The 12,666-nt window shown below is 57.4% G+C and overlaps 1 protein-coding gene across 2 annotated transcripts in view; it reads left to right on the forward strand.

The window, feature by feature from the left end:
• Nucleotides 1-12,666, forward strand: part of PRR12 (proline rich 12) — a 29,608-nt gene that overhangs the window by 2,421 nt on the left and 14,521 nt on the right. The window contains exons 3-6 of one of the 2 annotated variants that reach the window (XM_069551237.1): nucleotides 688-849; nucleotides 938-4,257; nucleotides 4,749-5,415; nucleotides 7,307-7,737. In XM_069551237.1, coding sequence (XP_069407338.1) covers nucleotides 688-849; nucleotides 938-4,257; nucleotides 4,749-5,415; nucleotides 7,307-7,737 — 4,580 coding nt within the window. The remainder of the gene's footprint in view (nucleotides 1-687; nucleotides 850-937; nucleotides 4,258-4,748; nucleotides 5,416-7,306; nucleotides 7,738-12,666) is intronic. The other variant, XM_069551238.1, reaches the window with a different exon arrangement.

Below are 12,666 nucleotides of genomic sequence, written 5' to 3' on the forward strand. Positions count from 1 at the left end.
CGGTCCCTTCCCTCTGGATTTGTCCATCCTCTTGGTTCCCTGAATTCTTTCTTCCTGATTCCCTTTCTTCCTGATTGGCTCCGATTCTTGGACCTCCCCCTCCTCCCTTAGATTTGCCTGATTCTTCTGTGACCGGGCCTCTAGTACCTCAGATTGGTTCTCCTTTGATCCTGCCGCTTCCTTTCCTAAATGGATCAGCAACCAGACTGTTGTCCAGTTTGACCCTACGACCCTCTTGGTTGGCTCCTTAGCTTTATCCCTCCCCCCCCCCTTTTTTTTTTTAATCCGGACTCTCTCACCTGGACTCAACCCCTTTCGACTTGTTCTCTGGTTCTTCCAGTGACTCCAGTATCACCCCATCTCTTCCCCTTCCTTGTTAGAATTGCCTAACTCCTTTGCCCTCCCTTGGACGGTAGGAACTCTCTGTTTCTCCCACTTTTTTTCACTTCTGGATATTTCTACTCCTTTGTCTACCTTTCCCCTCCTGGGCTCCCTGCCCTTAGGATTGCATCCTACTCCATCCTGCTTACTGTCTCCTTGTCTCTGCCTACTTTCTCCTCTTTGAATCTGCACCTTCCATCCAACCCCCTTTCCTGACCCAACTTGCCTTTGGCTTGCTCTTTTCCCCTTTAAACCTTGCCCTATCCCCCACCTAGCTGACTCAACCCCCGCCCCAACCCTTGCCAGGCCTCTCTGGACTCTTCGACACTGGCCTCCATCACGCAGGCTCAGCAGGGCCCGACGCCTCCGTCATGAACCTCATCTCGGCCCTGGAGTCCCGGGGCCCCCAGCCTGGCCCTTCTGCCTCCTCTCTTCTCTCCCAGTTCCGCAGTCCTTCCTGGCAAACAGGTAAGCCCGCTGCCAGCCCAGGAGGGCCAGGGTGGGGCTGGCTTGTGGTCGACTCTCACCTGTGGTCTCCTCCCTCATTCATCCCTAGCCATGCACACGCCAGGCCCCACGGAGCTCTTCATCTCAGGCGCCCTGCCGGGTTCCAGCACGTTTCCATCCTCCTCCGCCCTGTCGGCTTATCAGCACCCGGCTTCCTTTGGCAGCCGCCCCTTTCCAGTTCCCTCTTCCCTCAGCCTCCAGGATCCCCCATTTAGTCCTCCAGCTAATGGGCTCCTGTCCCCTCATGACGTGCTGCACCTGAAGCCCTCGCAGGCACCCACAGTGCCCTCCTCGCTAGGTTTTGAGCGCCTGGCGGGGGGTGGTGTCCTGGGGCCCGCTGGTCTTGGCCCAGCCCAAACCCCACCTTACCGCCCTGGTCCCCCAGACCCACCCCCACCTCCTCGCCACCTCCCGACTCAGTTCAACCTGTTGGCTTCCTCTTCCGCTGCCGCTGCTGCTGCTGCTGAACAGTCCTCTCCACAGCTCTACAACTTTTCGGGTGCTGCCCCCGGCCCGCCGCCCTCCGAGCGGGCCCTGCCCCGCCAGGACACCGTCATCAAGCACTACCAGCGGCCCGCCAGTGCCCAGCCCCCCCCACCCCCACCCCCAGCCCATGCCCTCCAGCACTACCTGAGCTGTGGAGGCAGCTACGCCTCCATGGGCCATCGGGCCAACTTGGCCTGCAGCCCGCTGGGCGGTGGGGAACCCTCGCCTGGCGCTGGTGAGCCTAGCAAAGCTGGGCCCAGTGGAGCCACGGCCGGGGCATCGGGCAGGGCTGCGGGCCCTGAGGCAGCCGGAGGAGGTGGGGCAGGGGGTGGCGGTGGAGGTTACCGCCCCATCATTCAGTCGCCTGGTTACAAGACGGGCAAAGGTGGTTATGGGGCAGCTGCGGGCAGTGCCAGTAGGCCCCCACCAGCCCGTTCAACCGCCACGCCCAAATGCCAGAGCCTAGGTGGGCCAGCAGCGGCCTATGCCACTGGGAAGGCCTCGGGGGCTGGAGGGGCCGGAGGCCAGGCCTATTCCCCCAGTCAGCCCCAAGGGCTTCTAGGACCCCAGGCCTATGGGCAGGGGTTCGGAGGGGGTCAAGCACAGGACTTGAGCAAAGGCCCTAGCTACTCAGGGGGTCCCCAGCAGCCCCCGAGTGGTCCTCCGCCTCCTGGCCTAGCCACGTGTCAGAGCTATTCCCCAGACCAGCTGCAGGGGCAGCTGTACGGGGTGCAGGGTGAACCGTACCCGGGGCCAGCTGCCCACTCCCAGGGTCTGCCCACGGCCAGCCCCTCGCTCAGCTACAGTACTGGCCATTCCCCAGCACTCTCGGGCCATGGAGGCGGTTGGGGGCCCAGCTCCCTGGGGGGCGGCGGAGAGGCCAGCCCTTCTCACATCATCCGCCCGCTACAGTCGCCACCTGCCCCTGGCCGCCCACCTGGAGTCGGCTCTCCAGGAGCCCCTGGCAAATACCTAAGCTCTGTCCTGGCCTCAGCCCCGTTCCTGGCACCCCCAGGGGCCAGCAGCTATGCAGCTGGAGCAGGTGGCTACAAGGGCAAGGGGGACGGCTCCGAGCTGCTGGCGGGCCCTGGTGGGCCTCCTGCTGAGCGCACGGAGGATGAAGAATTCCTCATTCAGCACCTCCTCCAGGCGCCCAGCCCCCCGCGGACCTCAGGGGCAGATGGCCTGGTGGGCGAAGACGGGGCGGCAGATGCCTCCAAGGGACTTGGGGGGAGTGGTGGGGCTGGGGGTCCCCCAGGCACACCCTATGAGCTGGCCAAGGAAGACCCCCAGCGGTACCATCTGCAGAGCGTCATCCGGACCAGCGCCAGCCTTGACGAGGGTGCCACCGCAGCCCTGGAGCTGGGCCTGGGGCGGCTGAAGGAGAAGAAGAAAGGGCCGGAACGGGGTGGCGAGACCCCCGAGGGGCTGGCCACCTCAGTTGTCCACTATGGGGCAGGTGCCAAGGAGCTGGGGGCCTTCCTCCAAAAGAGCCCTCCGCCCCCACAACCCACGGCCCAGTCAGCCCAGTCTGCCCCCCATGGCCTCCTCCTAGAGGCAGGGGGCCCCGACCTCCCTCTGGTGCTGCCACCCCCTCCTCCCCAGCTGCTCCCCTCGGTCCTCAGCCACGCTCCCAGCCCCTCCTCCAGTGCTCCCAAAGTCGGCGTCCACCTCCTTGAGCCGGCCACCCGAGATGGGGCACCACAGCCGCCCCCGCCACCTCCCCCACCCCCACCGCCCATGCCCCTCCAGCTTGAGGCCCACCTCCGCAGCCATGGCCTAGAGCCTGGTGCCCCCAGCCCCCGTCTGCGGCCGGAGGAGAGCCTGGAACCGCCTGGTGCCATGCAAGAATTGCTGGGGGCCCTGGAGCCACTACCTGCTGGGCCCGGTGACACTGGTGTGGGCCCACCCAACACTGAGGGCAAGGATCCCTCCGGTGCCTACCGCAGCCCCAGCCCGCAAGGCACCAAGGCCCCCCGCTTCGTGCCACTCACCTCCATCTGCTTCCCTGACTCCTTGCTCCAAGACGAGGAGCGTAGTTTCTTCCCCACCATGGAGGAGATGTTCGGCGGAGGGCCGGCGGATGACTATGGCAAGGCTGGGCCACCCGAGGACGAGGGTGATCCCAAGGCAGGCACTGGGCCGCCCCCCGGCCCCCCTGCCTATGATCCCTACGGGCCCTACTGCCCTGGCCGGGCATCCGGAGCCGGCCCCGAGACTCCGGGCCTGGGCCTGGACCCCAACAAGCCACCTGAGCTGCCCTCCACAGTCAACGCTGAGCCTCTGGGCCTGATCCAGAGTGGGCCGCACCAGGCAGCCCCCCCGCCCCCGCCTCCCCCTCCGCCACCGCCGCCCCCTGCCTCGGAGCCCAAGGGAGGCCTGACCTCGCCCATCTTCTGCTCTACCAAGCCAAAGAAGCTGCTCAAGACGTCCTCTTTCCACCTGCTGCGGCGCCGTGACCCCCCCTTCCAGACGCCCAAGAAACTGTATGCCCAGGAGTATGAGTTTGAGGCCGACGAGGACAAAGCCGACGTGCCCGCCGACATCCGCCTCAACCCCCGGCGCCTGCCTGACCTCGTGTCCAGCTGCCGCTCCCGCCCGGCTCTCTCCCCGTTGGGTGATATTGACTTCTGTCCACCCAACCCAGGCCCGGACGGCCCCCGGCGTAGAGGTCGCAAACCCACCAAGGCCAAGCGTGATGGGCCGCCCCGGCCCCGCGGGAGACCCCGGATTCGCCCACTGGAGGTCCCCACCACCGCTGGGCCAGCCTCAGCCTCCGCACCTGCTGATGGGGCCAAGAAACCTCGGGGCCGGGGCCGGGGCCGGGGCAGGAAGGCCGAGGAGGCAGGGGGCACACGGCTGGAGCCCCTGAAACCACTGAAGGTGAGGGGGAGTGGGACCATGATGCCTGAGGGTTGGGGCCACATTTGAGGTTCTTGGGCAGGATGGAGAATGTGGTATGAACTAACTCCCAGGAGAAAATGAATCAGAGGGCTCAAACTCCAGAGTTCCATGCTTGGAGAGATCTGAGAGTTGAAATTTGTGTGTCCAGAGGGAGGCTGGGAGTTAGTGCTTGTTTTCTTAGGTTCTAGGTCCCGCAGGACTATTGATTGTGGGAGTTCTGGATTCCTGGGTCTTGTGGGAGGGGGTCAGTGAGTAATGAGGGAGGAATATCAGTCCTGTCATTTTGGAATCTGAGCAAAAGGGTCTGTGGGCTTGAGTTCCAGGTCTACAGGCTGAGAATGCTGAGAATTTGGAACTTCATAGTCTTAAACAGGGAGAGGCCTGGGGCCCCAGACTCCTGAGTCAGAGGGAGGAGGGAACTTAGGGGCTGGGACACGTGGGCTCTGACTGCCCACTGCCCCCACATCTAGATCAAGCTGTCTGTGCCCAAGGCCGGCGAGGGTCTGGGAGCCTCCTCGGGTGATGCCGTGTCGGGAGCTGACCACAACAGCCTGGACTCCAGCCTCACTCGGGAGAAGATCGAGGCCAAGATCAAGGAGGTGGAGGAGAAGCAGCCTGAGATGAAGTCCGGCTTCATGGCTTCGTTCCTAGACTTTCTCAAGTCAGGCAAGCGCCATCCACCACTCTACCAGGCCGGCCTGACACCCCCGCTCAGCCCCCCTAAGAGTGTGCCGCCCACTGTGCCGGCCCGGGGCCTGCCTCCCCAGCCCCCCACCACCCCCGCTGTGCCGCACCCCACACCCGCCAGCGCCTTCGGGCTGGGGGGCGCGCTGGAGGCCGCAGAGAGCGAGGGGCTGGGGCTCGGCTGCCCTTCGCCCTGTAAGCGGCTGGACGAGGAGCTGAAGCGGAACCTGGAGACCCTGCCCTCCTTCTCCTCCGACGAGGAAGACTCTGTTGCCAAGAACCGGGACCTCCAGGAGAGCATCTCCTCAGCCATCTCTGCTCTCGATGACCCGCCGCTGGCCGGGCCTAAGGACGCCTCCACTCCGGATGGGCCCCCCTTGGCTGCAGAGGCTGCGGTCCCTGGGCCACCCCCGCTCCCGGGGCTCCCCAGTGCCAGCAGCAGTGGCACACCTGGTAAGAGCTGGGAAGGGAGTCTGTGGGGGCAGGCCAGGGATTCCCCAAGATTCAGGGCTCAGGTCTGATGGTATAGATTACACACTGGTCAGCATAGGTTATAAGTGATGGGGACAGGTGGGTGAGAGCCTTTAATACTGATGAGGGGACATGGGATGTGAGAAGACCTCTAGGGGTTAGAGATTTATGACAGGACAGAAGAGGGTCTGGGGGAGCAGACTTGCAGAGGGTTGGTTAAAGAAACATGCCTCAACAACGACTAGTCAGATCGTGGGGTGTGGGGCATCAGGAAAGGCTAGGGGTACAGTCAGGTCTGAATGGCATTCAGTCCTGAGAGGGCGTGTTGGACAAAATTTCAGGGGCTTTGATAGGGGCATTGGGGATGAAAGAGATGAGGTTAGGGGGAGGGTGTTTGGAGCAGTGAATGAGGAGGCTTGGGTGCTCAGAGGAATCTTATGGAATGGTGACGTCTTCTGGAAGGTGGGAAATGGGGAGTAAGACAGTGAGAGACTAAAAGGAAAGCATCAGGGAAGAGATGGGAAACACTGGCAAGTTCCATGCAGAGTGTCTGGATCAGCTGTAATGGGAGAGCATCACAGGAAGCGAGGGCCTTGGAAGGGTCAGGAAGGCTCACGGCTAAGGACCCAAGGATGGATCAAAAGCAGTTTGAGGAGTCAGGAGATCTCAAGGCGTTGGGCTGGGCGGGTGGGGATGTTTCAAATATCACGGGTGTTTAACAGGAAAGAGAGGGCATTGGCAATTCGAGAGTGAAGAGCAGGCTGAGGAAAGGAAAGCAAAGGGGAGAGCTTGGATAGAGGAGGATGAAATCTCTGAGCAGATAAGGAACAGGTATACAGAGGGGATGACCCAGGAATCAGGAGGGACACTAACGAATGGAAAGTAAGCACAAGACTGGGGCCCCAAAACAGCAAAGGTAATTCTGGACTACAGTGGACTCTGGGAGCCCATTTCAGGGGCTCAGAATCCCCACTGGAGTTTCAGGGAGGGGTGCTGGTGTGCCAGAAGGATTGCTGGGGAACTGAGTGGCGATAAGGAAGGAGCCGAGGGGCTGTTGGCACAGGGAGGGACATTCAGGGACAAGAGCAGAGGTGCTGGGATGGCGAATGCTCTTCAGAGACTGGGGGGCAGGGCAGGGCCAGGAGATTTCTGGGGCCAGGCTAGGGAGCCAGGAGGGGGCTTTGATGGGACCAGAGAGGCCTCCTGGCCATTGTGGTAGGGGACGCTGAGTAATGCAGAACTGCCCTATGACACTGGGGGTCTGCGGAGACCGGGCGAAGATGAGGACCAGAGTGGCGTGTCTGCCTGAGTGCCTAGTCGATCAGTCATGGCCGACTCTTTGTGATCCCCTGGACTGTAGCCCGCCAGGCTCCTCTGTCCATGGGGATTCACCAGGCAAGAATACTGGAGTGGGTTGCCATGCCCTCCTCCAGGGATCTTCCCAACCCAGGATCAAACCCAGGTCTCCCGCGTTGCAGATGGATTATTTACCATCTGAGCCACCAGGGAAGCCCATTCGGACATTGGAAAGAGGAGTTAAAGGAATGTGGGCTTCTGTGGGTGTCAGGGGACGGGTGGATGTTGAAGGTCAGGGAGAGGACAGTAAGTGGGTCAGACAGGACCCTCTTTGAAGGAGGAAAAAGGGCAACAGAAGAGGAATGGGAAGGAGATGGAGGGGGGTTGGGGCCAGAGATGGTTGTTAGGTGAAGAGCTCAGTTTGATCAGGAGGGATGTTGGGGTACAGGACAGGAAGAGGACTGTGTTAGGACCCCCTCAGAATAGGCTGAGAGACTTTTCACCGTCAGCAGGTAACTAGTTTGGTGGGGGGATGGGTGGAGGGGGTGCTCCAGCCCTGATGCCCTTCTCGCCCCAGAGCCCCCGCTGCTGGAGGAGAAGCCCCCGCCCTCGCCGCCTCCCGCCCCAACACCGCAACCGCCGCCCCCACCGCCAGTCCTGCCCTCTCCACCCCCGCTGGTGGCCCCCGCACCCAGCTCGCCGCCGCCGCCGCCCGCTCCAGCCCCGCCGGCCCTGCCGTCGCCACCCGCCCCCGTGCCCGCACCGCCGCCGCCGCCACCGCCGCAGCCGGCCGCCGCGCCCCCGCCGCCGCCCCCGGAGGAGCCCGCCGCCCCATCCCCTGAGGACCCGGAGCCACCCGACGCCCGGCCCCTGCACCTGGCCAAGAAGCAGGAGACGGCGGCCGTGTGCGGGGAGACCGACGAGGAGGCGGGTGAGAGCGGCGGGGAGGGCATCTTCCGGGAGCGCGACGAGTTCGTCATCCGCGCTGAGGACATCCCTTCTCTCAAGGTGAGCCCCCCGCCCCGGCGTCGCGGGGGACCAGCGAGCCTGCTGCCTCGGCTGCTGGAGCGTTCGCTGAGCGCTTGTTGGATGACAGGCCCGGTGCTGGGGGCTGCATGTACCGCGGTGGCGGGGCCTGCCCCCCTGCACCTCCTGAGACCCGTGGCGGGGCAGGCGGATGGGACCTGCTGGTCAGTGTGGAGGATCCCGGCCTCTGAGCTGTTACTCGGGTGTGTACCCGTATGTCAGCGGTAAATAGGGTGAAATGATTGTTGGCAGTTGTTCCACATACTCTTGCTGTGAGTGTTATGGTCATACTGAGGGACAAAGCTGAAGCAGGAGCTTCTAACACAAGCTGAGGGGTGCTGTAAAGGCTACTTGTCACTTATAGATGGAAAGGTGAGGTATTGATGTGACCCGTACTTTTGAAAACACACACCTATACAGTCACAGCTGATGGTTTGGGAATGCCTGTGTGTCAGGCCACATCTTAAGCCCTTTTTTTGTTTCTTTTGGCCGCACCATAGGGCATGTAGGATCTTAGTTCTGTGACCAGGGATGGAGCCTGTGCCTTTTGCAGTGGAGGCAGTCTTAACCACTGGAACACCAGGGAAGTCTGTTACTCTATATATACACCAGCCCATTTACTACTTCCAGTTACTTTATACAGGGATTGGAGCACTATCACACACACACACACACACACACACACCCCACCCCCACCCCACCTGGTTTTGGAAATTAAATTTTATTGGCACATGGCCCCACCCATTTATTTACATATCATATACATAGGCCTCCTTTCCCATCCAATAGCAGAGTGGGGTATTTGCAGCAGAGCTGAGCTGACCCACAAATCCCAAAATACTTCTTGTCTGCTTCTTAGAGAAAAAGTGTACTGACCTCTCCTGTGGTCATTTGTTCATTGAATAAGGTAATTGCATCAGAGGGTTAATGTCAGTGCTTGATGAAGGTTTCCCTGGTGGCTCAGAGGTTAAAGCGTCTGCCCCTAATGCGGGAGACCTGGGTTCGATCCCTGGGTTGGGAAGATCCCCTGGAGAAGGAAATGGCGACCGACTCCAGTATTCTTGCCTGGAGAATCCCATGGACTGAGGAGCCTGGTGGGTTGCAGTCCATGGGGTCACAAAGAGTTGGACACGACTGAGTGACTTGACTGACTGACTTACTTTTGATAAGGGTAGGTGAATTCAGATGCCTGTGTGGTGGACTGAGTGACTTGACTGACTGACTTACTTTTCATAAGGGTAGGTGAATTCAGATGCCTGTGTGGTGCTTCTCACAGGGCATGGGCTAGAAGGAGTTCTCAGTAGGTCAGCAAGCCATGATGGCCCTGGTCAAGATACCCAAGGCTAAATAAAGCCATTCTTCATGTTGGTTACTGTCACTGACTGGATATTCACTAGGGGGCAGGAACCAGGTATCTTAACTTTAATTTCACCTTGGGTGTTGTTTCTTGTCAGTTACAGATAGAGAGGTTGTGGAATGCATTCATTATAAAGATAGACACTGTTATTATACTTTGTTACTAAGAGTGTGTTTCAGGAGATGAGCTTAATGTGCTTTTTCCTATGTTGTTTTTGCTTTATTTTATTATGGAAAGAGTAGAGCAGATAGACCCCACTCCAGTGCTCTTGCCTGGAAAATGCCATGGATGGAGGAGCCTGGAAGGCTGCTGTCCATGATGGCTAAGAGTTGGACACGACTGAGAGATTTCACTTTCACTTTTCACTTTCATGCATTGGAGAAGGAAATGGCAACCCACTCCAGTGTTCTTGCCTGGAGAATCCCAGGGATGGGAGAGCCTGGTGGGCTGCAGTCTCTGGGGTCACACAGAGTCGGACACGACTGAAGCGACTCAGCAGCAGCAGCAGCAGAGCAAATAGAGTAGGGGGGCTGTGTGTATCCATCCCTCAGCTTTTACCTTATCGCCTTTTTGTTGGTTCTGCTTCCTTTCCATCCTGGCGTTCTTTTTCTGCTCCTTTCTTGTTTTTGGGCCACACATCGCAGCATGTGGGATCTTAGTTCCCCCACCAAGCATCAAACCCATGTTCCCTGTATTGGACATACAGAGTCTTAAACCACTGGACCGCCAGGAAGGTTCCACCATTCTACCTCCTCCGCCCCATCCCGACAATCCCAGGCTCTGTGTCTTCTCACCCATTGTTTTATCATCTTCATATCATGGTGTTTGATAACATACAAAAGAACATTGACAAGAGATATGTAAGTGGTAAAGCAGAATGAATGTTCGAGTGGCCTCTCACATCCCCACCCCTCCTCCAGCGATGGGACCGTTCCCAATGCCTGGAGTCTCAGTGCCCTCCCCGCCCGGTCCTCCCACCTCCCTCACGATCGTGCTCACTCTGCTAGGGCCCTGTGTACATCGTTTCATTTGATGTCAAGATTTCTGAGACTCTTTGGCCATCAGCTGGGACAAGCGATGATGTCAAATGAACAGCAGTGTTGGGAACTGCTACCAGTTCTCAGGGGATAGGATTTTTTTTTTTTTTGGTTTATTTTTGGCTGCACTGGCCTTTATTTGCTGCACGTGGGCTTTCTCTAGTTGTGGCTGTCTTGTTGTGGAACATGGGCTCTGGAGCTCAGGGTCAGCAGTTGTGGAACATGGGCTTAGTTGCTCCGTGACATGTAGGATCTTCCTGGACCAGGGATCAAACCCAGGTCCCATGCATTGGCAGGTGAATTCTTAACCACTGGGCCACCAGGGAAGTCCAGGGGTTAGGATTCGGGATACATCACATTCAGGATTTAATTTGTTTTTTTTTCTTCTCTTTAATCGTGATAACCGATACATATCATGAAGTTTATCATTTTAACCATTCTTTTTCCTTGGGGGGGGGCCATGCCACACCATATGTGGGATCTTAGTTCCTTGACGAAGGATTGAACCCACACACCCCCTGCAGTGGAAGCACTGAGTCTTAACCACTGGGCTACCGGGGAAGTCCTCGTTTTAACCATTCTTAAGTGTACCATTCAGTGGCATGAAGTGTTTTCACATTGTCATGCAAACCATCGCCCCACTTGTAAATTTTATCTTTATAATCACTTTCTTTATAAGGATTACTATCCTTCTTTTACAGGGAAGGAAACTGAGGCTCAGAGCATTAAAGTGGCTTTTCCAGGCTTTTGCAGCTTGGGACCTGGATACAGTTACTGGCTCTGGGAGCCCACACTCTCAGCACCAGGGTCAGCTGTTCTCTGGGTATTAGAATTCTAGCAAACACTGGTAGTGCCTCTGGGCACCCAGTACTGGACCAGATGAGCCAAACTCTGGGACCCTGACCATCCTCAGTATACAGATGAGGAAATTCACATTCAGGGTGAGGGAATCATTTGGCTGGCAAGTGCCAAGCCAGGATTGGAGCCAGGGCCATCTGATACCACCTCCCAGCTGGCATGGGGCGGGGAGGGGGCCAGCCAAGGACTCAGATGCTTAAAATACAACTCGGGTATGTGTTCTGATGGGGAACTCAGAGCGCCAGGATTGAGCCACTCGTGCAGATGAGGACTTGTTCATGTCTCTGGATTCCAGGTGGGCTGGCAGCATGGTTATTAAGAGCCCAGCTTTGGCGCAAAACTCATTGTCTTGAATCTGTACCACTTCCAAGCTGCACTAGGGTTTGACTGTCCTGAGCCTCAGTTTCCTCATCTGTAAAATGGGAGCTGACTGTGTTAGAATTCCTTCATAGAATGCGAGGACTCAGGTTTTACAGCCTGTCCGGTGTTCTGACTGTGGGTTGGCGTGTCGAAAGCACCCTGTAAACTTTGCTTCTGGGACTTCCCTAGCGGTCCAGCGGTTAAGACACCACACTCTCAGTGCAGGGGCCACAGGTTCTATCCCGGGTCAGGTAACAGATCCCACATGCCTCATGGCCACACAGCCAAATAAAAACAAAACAGAACTTTGCTTCTGTTATTCATCTCAGTGATCTTGGGCAAATCTCTAACATAGAGCTTGGCAAACTTTTTTTGTGAAAGGCTAGAGACCTGGGCTTGATCCCTGGGTTGGGAAGATCCTGTGGAACAGGGCATGACCACCCACTCCAGTATTCTTGCCTGGAGAATCCCAGGGACAGAGGAGCCTGGCAGGCTATCGTCCATGAGCAGCTAAGCACAGCACACAGATAATAAATACTTTAAGCTTTGCAAGCTGCTTACGGTGTCTGCCAGGTATTCTTTTGGTTTTGTTTGGTTTTTGATTTTCTTCTTCACAATCATTTAAAGTAGAAACCATTCTTAACTCATAGATTTATAGAAATGGGCCACTGGCCATAGTTTATGGTAAAACAAGGGCAGCCCAGTAGAAATAATCATACGAGCCATGTTCCTCATTTCAAATTTTCTTACATCTACACTTCTTTAAAAAATGTTAAAAGATGTGTGAGGTTAGCCATAGGGTTTTCTTTAACCCAGTACATCTGAAATATTTAGTTTCTGGACAGTTTAGGAAGAGTTAGTGAATTGTTCTATGGTCTTTCTTGTTTACCAAGTCTTTGACATCCAGACTATATTTTACACTTACAGAACATTGATTCAGATGAACTGTGTTTCAAGTGCTCAAGAGCCACGTGTGGGGAGGGCTTACTGGACTGGACAGTGTAGGGTTAACAGCTCTCTCTGCTTCAGCTTCCCCACCTGTAAAATGAGCATGAGAATATTAACTCCCAGTCCTTAGGAATGTTGAAGATGTATCAGGAGCTGATCTCTGAGCATGTAAGTTTATTGGATGGAGAAAAGTATGTGGAGGGCAGTCCAGGCAGAGGGAATAGTCTGTGCAAAGGCCCTGTGGTGAGGCATGTCTCTGTGATGTGTTGGGATGGAAGCAAGGGCTTAAGTGGCTGGACAGCAGGAGCCGAGGCTGAGAAGGTGGGCAGAGTCCAGATCATGCTGGGGTGA

This window comes from Ovis canadensis, chromosome 14 (assembly GCF_042477335.2).
Source record: "Ovis canadensis isolate MfBH-ARS-UI-01 breed Bighorn chromosome 14, ARS-UI_OviCan_v2, whole genome shotgun sequence".
NCBI classification, from domain to species: Eukaryota; Metazoa; Chordata; class Mammalia; order Artiodactyla; family Bovidae; genus Ovis; species Ovis canadensis.